The 18,139-nt window shown below is 30.0% G+C and overlaps 1 protein-coding gene across 4 annotated transcripts in view; it reads left to right on the forward strand.

Annotated features, from left to right (window-relative positions):
• The window catches only part of LOC126823897 (RNA-binding protein Musashi homolog 2), a 108,147-nt gene extending 90,206 nt beyond the window's left edge, over positions 1 to 17,941 (forward strand). For 2 of the 4 annotated variants that reach the window (XM_050552962.2, XM_050552965.2), the window contains 6 exons: positions 492 to 554; positions 3,023 to 3,103; positions 9,391 to 9,597; positions 9,732 to 9,925; positions 10,677 to 10,757; positions 12,816 to 17,941. In XM_050552962.2, coding sequence (XP_050408919.1) covers positions 492 to 554; positions 3,023 to 3,103; positions 9,391 to 9,597; positions 9,732 to 9,925; positions 10,677 to 10,718 — 587 coding nt within the window. In that variant the 3' untranslated portion in view covers positions 10,719 to 10,757; positions 12,816 to 17,941. The remainder of the gene's footprint in view (positions 1 to 491; positions 555 to 3,022; positions 3,104 to 9,390; positions 9,598 to 9,731; positions 9,926 to 10,676; positions 10,758 to 12,815) is intronic. The other 2 variants (XM_050552963.2, XM_050552964.2) reach the window with 2 other exon arrangements.
• Positions 17,942 to 18,139: the final 198 nt, after the last annotated feature.

Here is an 18,139-nt window from a genome sequence, read left to right on the forward strand (position 1 = left end):
AACACACATTTAGTTCCAGGGTTAAGGACAGCCAATATTATCTGTAAATTGATGTTTGATTTTTTTTTTTTTTTTTTTTTTTTTTAACAGATTTGCTTTTACTAAAACTGAAATGTAATGAAATGGTTTTGGATATTTTTTGTGAATTAACATTTGATATTTTGCTAATTGTAATCTAAGATGGTCTGTTGGGTTTTAATGTTACCTTAATTTCACTTATAGTATCAGCTGTATGTTACTGTGGTGACAAGAATTTAGCGAGGGTATATCGCTGTGGGATTATTCTTAGCGATTTCCTTCCCAATATTCCACATATATATTTATATATATCTTGAAATATATATTTACTTGTACATTTAGACCTGCACCACTTATTTTAGTGTGAATTTTTAAAATGTGAGGGCTGCCAATTATTAGTGAACGTTGTCATAAATGTGTGTGCTTTATTCTGCTGTGACATCTGATTGTCCCTTTTTCTAATCGTTACCTAGTTACGGAAGATGGTGAGCTGGTATGGGAGGTGCCCAATGATGTGGTCAATCTGCAGGATATGTGTAAGTTGCATGAACAGATGCCAAAAAGAGAAAACAAGGCCATCAAGTGCCTTATTTATTTGTGTTTTTCCGCTTTTATACAAAAATGATCCCAAGACAATATTTATTATTTAGGTATTTTTGATTCTGCAAAATTGTTTTGAATTTGTACTTTTGTATGGTAAGAAAAAATTGGCTAATCAATTAAATTATTAAATATTGGGCTTGTTTTGTATAAAAGAGATGTAGAAATACACAAGGTTATGTTCTCAGGTAACCAAATAAAACCAAATAAACAAGGTTATCTTTGATTGGCTAATAAAACCAAATAAACAAGGTTATCTTTGATTGGCTAATACAGCTAAACTTTTAACCAGATAGAAATTACTTCTGTCTCCATCTTGCTGCATGAATTAAAGTTTTATAAACAAAATGGACATAGTTTCATCAATTTTGATATTTTTGAATTATTTTCTTTAGTTATTAAATTTCATAAAAATAATATTTGCTTTCGACTTTGGTAAGTGGTAAAATCTTTGCTTTTGGCATTTAAGAATTTAATTTGCTAAATTAGCTGAGGTAAAATTAATATGATGAAACTGGTGTTCCATTGGCATGAGTTCCCTCCCTATACAGCTTGTCCTTTGCACTCTAACAAATGCTTCATGCACTAATATTGACTGATCTTTGGCAAAATTTGAAAACTTCTCTTAAAATATTACATTTGTTTCTCGTATATTATTTTTTTGATAAATACACATATTGCTTTTTATATAATTATTACTTTAAAGAAAATTGGTTTTTGAAATAAATTAACAATATTTGACAGTTTTCAAATTTTATTATGCAAATGCTTTTATTATTTAATTTTGTTTTATGATGATGTTGTATTATTTCCCTGCTTGGCAATTTTATTTTTTTTAATTTTTGCATCATTTTACCCCTACACTGTAATATGTTGCCATGGAAAAATAAATCCATTAAAACAAAATATAAAATGGTTGGTATTAATAGAAAGGTAAGTTTATAAGCTATAAAATCGAATCTCCCCCTGACACAAACAAGCCAACAGATCATTTAACCCAAAGTTTTCTTCATTTTGTTATTCTAATTGTTGCATGACCATTTCAGTCATATTTGAACACAATAAACTCTGCCTAAACTATTCATTTCATCTATGACATTTTCATTTCATTCATACTGTAACTGTTTTGTTGATTTTGTTTTCAAATAGCATGAATCATTACATATTATTTAATTTATGAGTAAGCTTACATAAATTTATAAATTGGATTCATATAGCATGCTATTCAATGCGATAACTTTCAAAAACTTAAGTATGAATTTCGATATCTGCAAGGAGGCAAGAATGATTTCAAATTGTTCTCTTCTTACCTTGAGTAATTTGGTTTCTAAGGAAAAAAGGAAATATTCACCAACATATAATAATAATTATTTACTACATACACCATGTTCCTGTCTGTTGACTCTTACAATCGGTTCTGTTTGTTACATTGCCTTTCCTTTTGTCTTGCTTTCGGCAAATGACCTTCAAAAGTCACTATTTTTAATAAAATGTCATGATCTGTAGGGAAAGAAATGAAATATATTTCAATCTTGTTAGATAATGTAACGATTCAAAAATGATAAAATATCATTACCATGAAAGGGAAAAGGAGACCAATTTTGAATAAATTCTTTGCTGATTGTATAAGTAAAAAAAATTTTTACTTTATAACATGTTTGTGTTTGAATCTAGCATGTCTGTTTCAGTGTTAAAATTGTATGTGTCTGATTTTTAAAAAAATCGATTTTAAAAGAAAATACAAGATCATATTTTTCTGATAATTCATTATTGCCATACTTTGATACCTATTCATGATCCTTTATCAGTATTCTGGCTTTTTATTCCTTCAAATTTGTTTTAGAAATCAGATTTTGTAGCTTTTATAGAATATTTATTTTTGAGAATTAATTCATCAATGAAATTAAATCTTTTAAATAGAATATATAAATGAATATTTGGATTTTTAAAAAAATCTTTTAACTTCTTTTGAATTAGCTCTTGGATTATTATTATATTTAGAAATGCAAGCTAAAAAGAAATCTGTTAGTTACTGTTAATAAATTAGTCCATTGTAAATTGTTTGAAATTTTTTTCCTAACCTAAATTCTCTCTTATCCTTTGTTTATTGCAAGTGTTTTGGTAAATGTATGGCCATTGCTTTTCTCAACAGCTTTTAAAAAATCTCATCTCAGATAATGTCCTCATTTCCTTTCCATGCAAAAAATTAGCAGCTTTGTCTTTTTTTTTCCTTTTGTGAAATCTGATTATGAAATAAGATTACTGCTTAATACAGTCCTCATAATCCTAAGAACATTAGATGATAAATTATTTTACATTTGTCATATGATAAATACTCATCAAGGTAATCTTCAGAGAAAAGGTATTGAAGCAGTATTTTTATTTTTTGAATGTTTTTTTTCAGGTTACTTACCAGGCATTCCCGGATTTGCCGCCTATGGTCGAGGAATCCCTGCTTTCAGCCCCGCAGGCTATTACTACCCAGGTATGGAGTTACTGCATTTGGCCTCATGGTATCCAGATACCCCCCTCGGGTTTTAAAACTTGTTCCCAATGAGGTGTAATGATTCGTTTCATATGCAACATGAACTGACATATCAGACGAAAAAACTGTACTTTGTACTTAATGATGAAAGGCAACGAGATCATAATAGGGAACCAATCACACTAGCAACTGAACATGTTAATCTTATTGAAATTATCTCCCTTTCTTTAAGCTTGTTGGAGAAGATTTGCATATAATTTGGCGAAACAAATTGAAGATTATTTTATGACTTTATTCTTAATCTTGATAATATTTTTTTTAATTTTTAAAAAATTAAACAAAAGCAATGTGTAAGAGCAATATTAACCATTATAAACTGTGAAAAGTGCTAATAAACTTTCACATAATTATTAATGATATTATTGAAAAAATCAAAATATGCCATATTTTGAGATTAATCTGTTAGCTAGCTGGTGTGTGCTTCCTCAAGACCACATATTATACAATGGTTTATTTTAAAATGTGCACCTTCTGTTTTTAACATTGGGCGAGATTCTTCATTACGGCACACTAATCTGTGTCTTTAATTCGTGCCAAAACACCTTTTTCAATTGTTTTTTGTCGAAATTTGTATTTTTGTGTCATTTTTGGTCATTTTGGTAGCCTTTAAACAAATGTAAACTCTTTTTTTTTTCTGGTTGTGTTTTTACGATTTTCTCACCTATTTTATTTTGACTATGGTCTATACATCTCCGACGTCAGTTTGTAATACTAAGGGCAGACAACTCTTTGTCTATCGTTTTACAAACCCAGTTATCTCCTGTATTGATAGCTGCTGTGTGCATGAAGATTTAATCTTATTATGGATTTTAATTGTGAAGATTTGATTGTTTCTTTTTACTATCATTTTTTTATATAATTGATTTTTTAAAGTCGATTGCTACCAAAAGCCAATGTTTATACATTCATTTTAAAGAAAATACTCTGTATATATATATTATTACATGTGAATATGTTGTGCCATAGTTAAGCAGAAGTATTTAGACACTCGCTTTTAGTATCGTGGTAACGCTCTTTCTTGCTCAAGCCCCTTCGATGGCTCATTTATTTCTCTGACAGCAAACAGTTATTTAGATTTCAATAAATATAATGCTAATATTAATAAAAAATCAGATTTCAAATAAACGGTAGAAATTAGGGTACGCTGAAGCTTTACTGAATCACAATTTGTGTCATAGGGCAACAGAAGTAATGGAATAATAATATGCTTTAATAACTTAGGACGGGTTAAAATACCTATTTATTTATAAATATACATGGTAGTATGCGATAATAATTTATGTAGATACTATAATGCATGTAGAATGATACTATCAGTAGTCAACGATAGTTTATAGTCGAAAGGCAGGATTATATGACATCGAAACAATGGGCCCCTATTTTTGATAATTTTAAAAAAGCGGGCTAGAGCAAGGAAGTGTTCTACATAGTTAAGACTATTAAACACTCAAAAGTTAGGTTTGAACAATAGTGTGTGTGTATATTTATATATGGTATGCTGTGACCAAGAGAAACCCAAACATGCCAGAAGTGCACCTCTAATTCTAAACTGGACTCTTCCTGCCCAATCATTATTTAATGAATGCTGAAAAGTTCATTTAAGACATAAAGGGGTGTCTGGTGTGAGAGTTTCAGCTGGTGGCAAACGTATGGCATTCCCTGTGTGTAAAAGTTTTTATTGTATTTTTCACTTCCATATAATATCTGTTATATACAAACCTGTTTATTATATTGTTCTCAATATTTTATCATTGTATTGGTATGGATGACCAAAAACGGGTCAGTTTTGTTATTTTTGAATTTTTTAATGTCCAAGATCGCCATAGCAATAAGCGTTATTGGTGCTGCAACATGTAGCCAAAGTAATTTATTAAATAATATTCTATGTATTTTTCCTTATAACCAGCTATGCATCCTTGACTAAAGAGGACTAATGAATTATTTTTTGTGTTTTTTCTCTTAAAGGTATCAATCGATTAATTCGCTTTCACTTTGAAATACTTGGCGTTGCCTTTTAGTTACGGTACCTCTCAAATCTATTTATTATTATTATTATTATCCGATGATATTCATGCTAACAGCTTCGATGTTTTGTCATTGCTTTTCGTAAACGTTAAAGCCATAATGAAGTCGTTGGCATTTTTTATAACCAAGGGCTCCTTCCCAGTATTTTATCATGAATTTATCTTTTGAAAGTTTCCTCCCCTTTCTTAAATTTGTTAGGGTAGGTAACTCTCAGGCTATTTAAATCATGAATGTTGAGTCACCACCATACCTCTGTAACCTGCCTGCAGTCAGTCTTTCAGGGTACCCACATTGAACATTTGCAGGAGAAATATTTTTAAATTGTAAATTATTTATCCTCGTCAAAATTAATCACATTTTTAACAAAGATATATTGTGTATCAAATGTCCTTATTACTCTTTGTTTGTATATAAATATGTGGGGTTCAGTTATTTTCCACATAAGTTTGTTGTCTTGTTGTGTTTTGATAAGATCTGATGTAAAAAAAATATACCAAAATAATATAATTTTATTAAAATATATAAATTTTCAGTCAACTATTAAAGTCTTGCTTTAAGATCATAAAATTTTGATTTAATGGTGATGAGGTGAAATAGAAAGAAATGGCCTCTGTATTTTCTTTTGGACAAAAATACCTTTCAATATTTGATAATATTTAAAGCATTTTAAAATCATTGAATTGTCTCTCGCATATTTGATCAATACGCATCCTAAACATTCCCTTATAAATAAAGTTAAATTCATATATTTTACCGTTAGAAGTAAGATTTTGACTTCATTGATGAATTTAATTATCATTCGAAGAGACATCTTTTGCATAAATATGACATGATTGTGGTACATGGACACAATATACTATACATTATATTGTGATCACACCAACACAATTTATTATACATTATATTGTGATCAGACACTGGGTAAATATTTCAATTAATGCATATATATTGAGAGATTAAAACAATTTTTTGCAAAAGGTGTCTTTTAGTCAGTAAATTAGAAAGCTAGACTTTAATAATTGAAATATTGTATCGCTATTTATCAAAATAGAGATACAAAATACAAAAGTGCTATTTAGTATTAATGAGTTAAAGTAGCCTTCATTTGAGGTAATGCAAATCTTTATGAATTAAATAAAGTGACTTAATTATGTTTATTTTATGGAGAAATTAATAATTATATTAATGAAATCAAATTTTTTTAATTACATACATGTACTTAATAAATGGAGTCTTTCATTTAGCCAGGCTATCACCATGACTATGAGATGTATTTGATTTAATTTGATATATTTATTAATTTCTCATTTATTTATTTATCAGACTTTCCCCCTAGTTGTTAGACTGTAAACACTATAACCTTCTATATTGTAGATCTATATATATGTAAGCACCTGAAGACAATACTTTTTGACAATTTCACCTTTGTTATTTCAGTCGAATCAAATCGATTTAATCAATTTTCTTGTTATTCCCAAGCATAATTCTCTCTCTCCTTCTTCAAAGGGCATTAAAGCTATCAGCTTATAGACAAATTTGTCAAAGTTAACCAAAGCTAGATTGAAGCATGCTGGACATGTTTTCAGATAGACCTAAAATAGGATGCATTTAAAAATCATATACTTAATTCTATTTATCACTGCCAAATGATATTCTAAGAGCATCTCACAAATGATTAAGAAATCAAAAAGATATTTTGAATCTCAAAAAAGTCAAGAAAAGTAAAAAGTATTGTTTATCATAGCTTACATTTGAACACTGTTAATGATAATCATTTGTTGTTCTTGGGTCATAATAAACCCATGAAACCATTTTGCTTATTCACTATGCTGGACTGAATGACTTTTGAATAAAACATTTTCATTGGCAACAAGGCTCTTTATTTCTTTACTATCAGCCAATCAAACTACATGTTGCATAATCCCGTAAGGTTTTTATTTCAAAATACAATATAGATCATATTTTGGGTAAAATATTAATTTAAGATAGCCATAATTAAAAACAGAATTGTAAATAGAATTGAATATGAATGAACTTGTACTTTGATTGGTTGAAAATGTTTTAAAATGGCGATGGGAATGATGAACAAGCACATGCATTGATGATATTCAAGAAGACTGAAATGAAGACAGATGGTGAGCTGGAGGACATTCGCGTAGAAATAACTGGAAATAGATGACCGTTTCTGAATTTTTAATTAAGAAGAATCCTAGAGAACTGTCTAGTATGTGAATGAGTTTTAATTTGAAGAAACTGGCTGAATAATGTGTGTGCTTGTTTTATTAGCTGGTATTTAATATAAAGAACCCCATATTGTGTATTATTACATTCATATTTATATCTACATATCTTTCTATATTTAACATCATTGTTATGCGTAGTTTGTCCTATATTTTGTAATATTAGGTTTGTGCACTTAAATATTTATCATATAACTTTTTTTAATTTCACTCACTGGTGAGCTGTATATGATACGTACCTCTTATAGTTACCAAATTACATTTATTACAAAACGAAAATTAACAAAATCTTCGTTTTCATCTGATATTGTATGTTTTGTGTGGTTCAACAAAAATCTTTTGTTTCTGGAACTGTGCAGGGTAATTTCCTGAATTAAAAGGCAGATCTGACTTAAATTTCTCTTTTGTGATACTCAAAATTAAAATTATCACGTTATTTGAATATTATTATTTTCACTTGCACTCTCGTACAAAGATGCTAGAACGTTTTGTTAATTTTTTGTTCCAAGTAGCAATGTCTAATCGAGGTCTGGGTTACATGATACTAACGAACGAATTAGCATATAGATGTGTGTATATATTAATTCTAAATGTTGATTATATATTCATGTATATATATTAATTAATTCTAAATGTTGATCATATATTCATGTATCTTGTTACTAATCATACCGAATTGAAAGAAAGAAAACTTTTATTTGGCACTTTCTCAATCTAGTCCGCAAACATCACCAGGCTAGGAGGTTACCATTGCTGCTTCGATTGGAAAACTTGTAATTTTGATCCTAATTAGAAGATCTTATATTATTCTTTTAGATTCATCTTGAATGTTTTTAAACTGATGTTTTGTTCTATGTTTTTTTGCCGTTTGTAATAACAATGGATGTTAATTAATGATGTTTGTGATTAGTATAAAATCGATATGAGAAAAAACAAAACAACATGATCACGTATATCTGATATGTTTTATATCTGGAGAGAAAACTGGCTTTCAATGCTACTGAGCGTTAAATGTTTATTTACAAACCGATAAATTATTATACAGCATATTCTTTTTTATTTGAAAGGACATGTTTGAATTACCGTAAATCATTTATTAACACATCCAGTGCTTAAAGTCATAACTTGTAGCTTTTTAACTCATTGGTTGATTTGTGATCATATGATCAAGATGGCGCCCTGGTTTGATGCATGTTGCCGTTGCCCACGCACACTAAGACTATCACTATATTATAGCTTTCAGTAGTCTAGAATAGAGAATTGCATGACAATACAATAAAAGCCTTAGTTGATACTATGTTACTGCTTTCAATCCTAAACTTTTCAACCCATCTTTTCGGAACCTCTTAGATTTGTTTTGGTGCGATTTCTATTTGTAAAGTAAAAACTATTAGACTAGCACAGCATATTTGAACCGTCTTAGTAGATTTTCTTGAAATTAAGATTGAAAACAAAGGTTGTAATTATCATGGGTTATGTTTTAGTTTTATTGCATGTTTTTATTTGCTGTGCCTTTCATATTTAGCACATAATGTACGCAAAAAGTCTATATACGACGTGATAATAGATTGTAGCCATATTATTAGAGTAGTCGTAAATGTGTGTGGACATGGTGCATTCGTTTACCAGGGAAGCCAATATTTAGCAAATAATATTACCATATTGAAGCTCTGTATAACTATTTCATTAATGAATCAATTAAAGAGAAATGATTGTGAATTATGGATAAGTTTAAATGCTAATGCCAGCGAAAAAAAACCAAGAAAAGACAATGGTTTTGTCAGTATTTTAATACAAGTTAACTGATTTTTCTTGTAAGGGAATCCAGATGCCAAAAATGATATCAAAAAGCAAACTAAGTATGTTTTTCCATGCCATTGTGCTCTAATCTACAAATGCTACTGTATGCTGACGTTCTTGATATTTATCACTGAAATAATTCAGAGCTTCTCTCTTTCTTAGGAGGCTTCCCTGGTTATAGTTATCTTTCCTTGCCTGGTGCTGCTGGTCATGCAGAAAGGACAACGTCCCCTGCTTTCTATGCTGATTTGAATTCCGCTAACCATGCTGCGCTGGCCGCAGCCCAAATACAGAGAAGTGAAACCTCACCACTACCAATAAGTACATCACCTCTACAACGAGATTCACTTCAGCGAAATCCTGGATTGGGTAAGAGTTTAAATCCCTTTAACAAAAATTTGCACCAATGGTGATGTAGTTCTAAAAGTTTTTATGTCAACTGAGTAATTATAACTTTATGGCATTTCTTTTTACAATAATTGTATAAACTTTGATCCTTGTAGCTGCAGCAGCTGCTGCAATGATGAGTAATTTTGCTGGCCAACCAACTTTCACAACTGCAACATCTCCACGTGGGTATCCAGGAGCTAGTAGCCCTGGTCCATTAGATCTCTACGCAGCAGCACAAGAAGGGTATGGGTATGTTCAGGCCACAAGTCCACAACCTGCTGGATTTGCTCCTAATTTATTAGGCAGGGTAAGTTTTTATTAAAACATTTTTGAATATCTTTATTTTATTTTTGCACTCTCTGTAATAAATGTAGCTGGATAGCTCTATTAACATATTTTCATGGAGCTTTCGTGCTATGAAACAGAGTTGAATTAGAGAGACAAAATGGGAAATTTTACTTTGATTGTCTATCAAGAAAGAACTTTCTCCTATAAAGTTTATTGTTCGCAATCATGAAGAATAGTTGAAGATATTTTTGACAAATCTGAAGATTTGGAACATGCCCAGATCTGATTCAGCTCTGAGTTTGCAAAGCTTCTCTGGTTGGATATGTTGTTTATTGGTGTTTTTTGGTGGCAGATGTGGCAGAAATATCAAAAAAGTAGCGATTAAAGAAACACATCCCGAACTCTTAAAGATAAACTCAAATATATCTTTATTATTAGGCCTAATACCTTTTCTAAGATTAAGGTAAAGAAATTGTAGGGCAACATACTAGAGCATCTATGTAAAACAAACCAGCAATGATGTTAGATGAAAAGGAAAATTAAAATAGTTTCCAATGAGTTAATTCTTAAAAACAGATATTTTGGATATAGAATTACTAAAAAGAAATGGTATATTGTCACAGTATATTTGAATAGTTAGATAATGCTATACATCAGTTAAATCCATGTTAAATTGACATACATAATGCAATGTGGTGATTTGTACACCTTTTAGAGGGTAGAATTAGCTTTTTTATTTTTTGGTAATTGGTGCAATTATTACCCAACAGGCCCCCTTGATTGCCACAAGTTTCCAAAATGGCTACCACTGATCAAGGATTCAGGATTGAAGAATATAGGATCGATAAAAGGTATAAAAAGTTGTTACTCCCTGTAGATGGCCTAATATGATGCATGAAAATATATATAATCCCATTAAAAAAAGTATATTCTAAACTCGTCTTGTAAAATGCCCCTCAACTAATAGTAATGCATGATCATAGTAAACTTGCCATATATACGCAATTTATTTCACATAATGAAATTAACACCACAATCTATATATCAAGCAAGTTTTAATTTTTTGCATGAATTTTAAAATACAGTAAGCTATTTACCAGCATTGAATTTTTTTTATTATTATTATTCATTAAAGGAAAGTGTCTTGTAAAAATTCAAGTCACTTAACCAATTTCTATTAAAAAAAAAAAAGAAATTCACATGAACCTTAACAGATTCTAGGAATTCTTAAAGCTAACAAATTTTCAAATTTTATGATTGACAAACTTTATAATAAATATTCCTTGCACATATTTATTTTTTATATCCCATTGGTGATGGTTTTGATGTGTTTTTTTTTTCTAATTTGCACTCTTTTCCTTTTGAAGTTCTAATTTCAAATTAAGCTATTACTTTCAGATTATGTTCCAAAAATTGCAATTAAATAATATTTCAGATAAAACCCCCCAAGATGTTAGCATATCTTGTACTGATATACTGAGTTCTAATGTAGCTCGGAGGGTTTTTGCATATGAACTTTGTTACTTTATTGTCAAGGAAGCACAGACTAGATTTACAAGGAACAGATGAATGCACTGAAAAATAAAATCTGCAAATATATATCTAGGATACCCAGTAGTTTTAAAATTAACTTCAAGAGAGAGAGAAATGGGGTTTAACGTCCACTCGACACAAACTAGGTCATTTCGGGACTAACATATGGTTCAATTTTATTTCCATAATTCGCTTGCGCGTAGGGGTCTTTAGCAGTGGGAGGAAACCGGAGGACCCGGAGAAAACCCACGAGGTTGGACAGGCGACCCTACTCCTTGTCACGTACAACCGGGGATTCGAAACCACGCCAGTTGACTCAATGACAGACTTAATGATACAGCGCGCACTTGCTAACCACTAAGCCATCCAACCCCGCAAAATTAACTTCAAAAATCTCAAGTTCAAATTATATTAGCCTACACAGCATGATAATAGCTTTGCAATATGCATGAGAGAAATGAAATATGGTTTAATGTCCTATTTTTCTACGCGGACAGGGCTAATGAAGACCGGACAGGGCTAATGGAGACCGGCATATGCCACACAGAGTGCTATGAGGGGAATTTTGTGCGTACATCGGTGCTATGGCCTATTCTTATTCCTACTATCAAGGTTTTTTTTGTCAAACCAATGTGTACACAGGACCAAATGTTTTTCATCCTTTCCGAACAAGACACTGTGCTTGCCAGGCCCTCCATGTAGCGGAAATCTCACTGGAAAATACTGGGAGCGAACCCTGGACCTTCTGGTTGGTGAGCCAGCACCTTACTGAGCCACTGTGGCTCCCCATGTATGAGAGAGAGAGAGAGGGGGTTTAATGGCCACTTAACACAAACTTGGTCATTTCGGGACTAACAAATGGTACAATTCTATTTCAATAAATCACTTGCAGGTAGGGGGTCTTTAGCAGTGGGGGGAAACCAGAGGACCCTGGGAAAACCCAAAAGGCTATTCCTTGTCATTTATGGAGTGGGATCGAAACCACACCATATCACTCAATGACATACCTTATAATCTACAGTGCACATGTTAAATCATTTAGCTTGTGGCTTGTAATTCAGAGGGAATTTTGCCCAGACAGTGGTGCAACAGTCTACAATGTGTAGGCTAGACTACACAGGACCAGTTTTTTTTGTCCCATCCATATGTCTAGACACCCTTTCCTTGCCATGCACTCTGTCCTAAGGGTAGTAGTATTGGGTAAATTGTCTTGCCTGTTACATGCTATCGAAATATTACTGTCAAATCTGAACATATTTTCAATGGACAATGGGGTAGGCCCCCTATGTAGGATATTCCTGGCTAAAACTTTATTATTGAATCCTTTTTCTTAGGGGGTGAATTTTAAAAAGCTTTTTCTCTTCTTCTTTTTTTAGCAACTAAGCGGATCCATTTTAACAGGAAGAAATTTCTAAGAGACAGGGAAATTTGAAGCTGCTGTATTGTAATATAAGGGATCCATTTGTCTCAAGGGAGCTAACCCAGTTTACCATGCAAATTAATCTGGAGTTGCCTCCCATTGATGTGCTGTATGGGGTATAATATATTATATTCCCCTTGTTATTGTGCTGTGTCATGTGACTCATTCTGTATATACCTATATATGTAAATGTATTTTAATGTTGTGAATTTTTTCTTTTTAAAATGCTTAAATATTTTATTTGATTTTTTCGTACTGTTCCATTTTTTTCATGGAACTCGTCCAATTAATTTGTATTGTTTTGTCTGATGGAAATTTTTATGAACATTTCTTTTTTGTCTAGTGTTATTTGTTATACACAAAACCAACAAAATAACCACATTTTGTTTTTATGTAAATATTTTTACAAGTTATCTTTTTTTTTAAAATTTGGAATCCTTATCTTTGTGTTCATTCATGACAATTTTTTTTTTATATATATATAAAAATTTTAGTTATTTTTGTGCATTGAAAAATTACGCTTAAACTATTCTTTAAGTAAAATTTAAACTTTTTGAATTTTACTGAAATAATAAGTTTTTAAAATTTTGGGGAAATAGTAGGATAATTTTAAAATTTTTATTTCTATTTATTTTGCTTTACATAATAAACCCGTTTTATGTAGTAAATAGACCGGTAAAATATATCATTACACTATTTTGGCTGACCAGTTATTTATATTTGCTGTGTTGGTATAATAGCAATAAAAGTATAGTATATATACAAAGAAAGCATTAGATTAGGTAGAATGTACCATGACAATGTAATTGTTTTGATAAAAAAAATATAAAATGACGCATCATGGAAACTCAACATGACACAGTACCAACCAAATGCTGAGTTTCAAATCTTTTTTGGAAAATTTTACAAGGAAAGCAATACATTTTTTTTGTAAATAAACTTTGTTGATAAATACAGTTATATAAATATTATATATATATATGGTTTAACTGATATACATATTATACATATATCTTATATCTATATATATATATATATTAATCTTGTGGATATGATGACATTATACCTCTTAAACATTGATATATACGTTATTATATTATGATTCTTCTATGTTGTTCAAGTCAAGGTACACTGCATGTGAAAAAAAGCCAAAAATCATTAAATATATTATTACTATATATTAGTGTAGAATTAGACAAAATTAGATACAGATCTTACCTAGTTGTTGCTGATGAGCAGTTCTTTAAGTCTTAATTTACATATTCTTAAATTCCTTAATGCATTTTTTCAAAGGGGTATAACAAATAGGCATCATTAACATGTATCTCATCAGCACCAACTAGTAAAGTTCTCGAGTGAATTTAGGCATATTTATAAAAAAATATTTCAGAATCTCACTTAGCGTGTGTGATTTTAGATTATTTATAAACCTTGTTTACATGACGCAACACGAACAAATAAAGTCTATAAAATGGTTTTGATTTCTTTATATATACTTCTGTTATATATTTCTTTGTATGTGTGTTAACAAAATCTAAGCATGTTCATAGACATAAGCTGGTGTTGATCCATTTCATTATAGGAACATTGATTGTTGCTTCTTCTTTAACACATATAAAAGTGAATTCATTGTTCATTGATTGCTAATATATACGAACAAACTACTCATACAAATTATTAATTGAAATATGTAATGTTATACTACTTTGTGGATTTATTGATTTGATACGTTTTATTATATACTGTTACTTATAATATATTATATATATATATACATGTATACACTCGCCATACTTTTCATTTTACCACATGTATATTTAACATTGTAATGTAATGGAATTTTGACTTGTTGACCAGATTTTTTGGTAACTATGTTATATATTATGCCCTTTAACATTTTATTATATTCATATTATATCTTGTACAGTTGTTCCCCCTTTCTTTAAATGGCTCTATGTATGTATAACCAATGGTAGTAATTAGTTAATGTGCACGCTGATCTGTATATATACACTACTCGCTTAATAGTTCCTGAAAAAAAGTATCTCTCCACCATATACTTGTGATAAATGTTTATATACTAAGATAGGGTTCCAGCTTCAACATCATATTGTTTTGTTAGTAAGGGATTTGATTTGATTTTTCTCAAGGGAAGAGATCAAAGGGGATTCAACCCTTGTCATTTTCTTTATTTACTATATACGCATATCAAGATCTGGTTTCTTTTTTTATTCTATATATTTTATTATTTTCATCATTTGCTAAAAATTAGGATCTTGCCAATACTTCAACAGTTCAATGAATTTTTTTTGACAGGTTTTATTATGAGATGTTTTCATGAGATGAGACAATTTATAATCACTAAATTATTTTAGGAAATTTGCTAGAATGATGATTTGTATTTTGAGATAGTGCACCCCTTTGAAAAGAAGCACATGGGTAATCCATATACTAATTTAAAAAAATAAATTTCCTTCCAAATTAATTTCAATAAAATTCTTTGTTGATGGAACAGCAAATAATAAATAATGTTTAGATTAGGTAATGGCAAAAAACATTCCCTCAGGAAGAACACCGTTGTTAGGAATGATGGAACAAATATGGAATATTCTGATTGATCTTAGTTCGATAGTAAAAATTGAATCAGAGCTTACTGAATGAAGTCCAGTATAAAATATATAATCTCTGATAAGTATATTCCATATTTATAATTCATTATATTCCTGTCTGTTAGTGACGAGAAGCTTAAAGTAGACTTAGAAAATGTAGATCTAGAAGAGAGTTTATTATGTGTCAACAAATCAGTTTTTGAAAAAGTGCTAAAATTTATACTTTATTATAACCTAGCTGAGAAATTATTAAGAAAATGATTTTTGATTTTGTGAAGCAGTAGAAAGCGAAAGCGTATATGAATGAATTAGAAAAATAATGTATCCATAAGCAATAAATTTTAGAGAGCTAGGAATCTAATAATTGTAGTTGAACAACTAACGAAGCTATAATGATCTCATTTTATAAAAGGCCACGTATTCAATGTGTTAATTGTTTCAAATTTTGATGTGAATACAATGGTCTTGTTTTCTGTTATAAACTTTTTTTAATTCTTTTTTTTTCGCTGTGTGAAAATTTAATCCTTTATGATCTTAAGCAAATCTTTCAACCATTTTAAAGACACTTGCCATAAGATAAACGAATAAAAATACACTGATTGATTAAAATAAGTTAATGAATTATCTTTGAATTGCACACTGGATGAGTTAACTTAATACATTTCAAAGTCAAAATACCCATCTAATTCTATACCAGATAATTATAATAATAGTGGGTACTGGATGATACTGACTTCGTTGGGTCAATATACATTAAATATCAGAATTCAAGACCAGATTATGTTTATCTAGAAAGTAGAAAGCTGTACTAATTATCTGTAAATAAATGAAATTGAAGTGCCAGATCATTTGAAGTTTTTGTATTCATCAAATTAAATAGAGATAGGTAGTGTAATATTTGTGTATTGAACAACTGGACAGATTGGGTCACCATCTAGCAGCATGGATTGTAAAAATAAAGTTACCTCCCCTTGGTTACAGTTTATAGTCAGTCAGCAAGATGTTGGTTGTTTTTTTGGTGGGGGGTGGGTGTCTTCAAAATCCGATTAACAAAAGCTCTTTTACTTACAGTAATTGATGATTATTTATTATTGTATTACTACTAATTTAATTAGATAGTGGAGATATGTAGATTAATTCCTGTAAACATTGAAATGAGAGAAGATAAAGTTATAATTCTTATATCATGTATCCTTCACTTGATTTGTTTAATGGTAAATACAGTGGTCACATTTGCTGAAATCTGCAAAAATTAATATGTATTTTATCTATTAATTCAAATCAAGAAGGATTATCATAATTAGTAGGGGGAAATATGGTAGCTAGATGTGGACATAATCTGTCTAAAATTAGGGTAAAAATTATAAACATCACAACACATTTCACTCAACAACATGTGCCAAAGGACGTCACGACTTACTGTTCATATTTATATTCTTGTACACTCTAGTCTCAGAAAATGGTCTTCAAAATCATATCCTATACCTGCTTTAGAAAACTAATATATTGAATGGATCTTAGATTTATCCACATATATAGTAGTACCATATAGAAAATATAATAGAATAAAGAATTTTTTTAGGCAGCTGGACTTTTTGTAATTTTGTTTTGACTGTTATCATTGTCATGCTCAAGAATCCTATTATGCAATTGTAATTGTTTTCTTATTTATTTACTCCCATGAATTAAGTTCTTCAATTTATTCTAAAAGACCATTCTGAGACCATTCTGAGACTATTATGTACAAGGTGTGATTTAGTGTATATGTAGCAATACTGGGTAGCCATAGATAAATGTAATTGTAGTTTTGATCAATGATATAGTAATATATTAACTTTTGTTGCAAACAGTAACTATGGAAACTGTGATACATTTCGAAAAAAAAAATTGTAAATTCTCCAAGCTTGTTGATTTGAAACATAAAGGAAAGTAAGAAAGATATGAAATATTTTTATTTGTCTAGTTTAGAATATAGTTTTGTTTGTTTTACATGTCACATGCCCTTTAAGCAGTCACTGGTGTCAAAAATAAATTTCGGAAGAAATACAAAATTGAAAAATGTGTATATTAAGATAGCTGAGTAAAAAATAATCTACATATATATGTAAACAAACACAATTATTAATACATTAATCCAACTCGGACACATGATTTATTAAGGTACAATTCTGTTAGATTATTAAAATGGTAAAATATGTCATTCTGATTATACAGCCGGATTATAAACCAGTGATGCTTTAAAGGACAGTACATAATTTATACCTAAAAACGTCCAGTGTGTTCGAGATATATAAACTATTATTATTATTATATTATATCATGCAGGGAGTGAAAGACCATTGTGTATGTTTTTCTTGTTCTATATATGTATATATACATATATAAAGTCAATCTGTCTTGTGGCTCATCAGTGTTCTTGTGCACACACACATACACATTTTTTTCTGAATAATAAAAATGGTTGATTTACGAATATTTTGTTATTGTTAATCTAAGCAGAAGTAAAAGTTATTCCAATTTCATTCAAGCCTGTGAGGTTATAAATGTAGATCTACATTCTTTTTTGCAGTATTATCAGGATTCTTTAATGTCAGTGAAGGACGTTAGTGACTTAGCTCATCTGTTACAAAATTAACCCTCCGATAAGGTTTATAACTTCTAGTTCATTCGT

This window comes from Patella vulgata, chromosome 6 (assembly GCF_932274485.2).
Source record: "Patella vulgata chromosome 6, xgPatVulg1.2, whole genome shotgun sequence".
Classification (NCBI taxonomy): Eukaryota; Metazoa; Mollusca; class Gastropoda; family Patellidae; genus Patella; species Patella vulgata.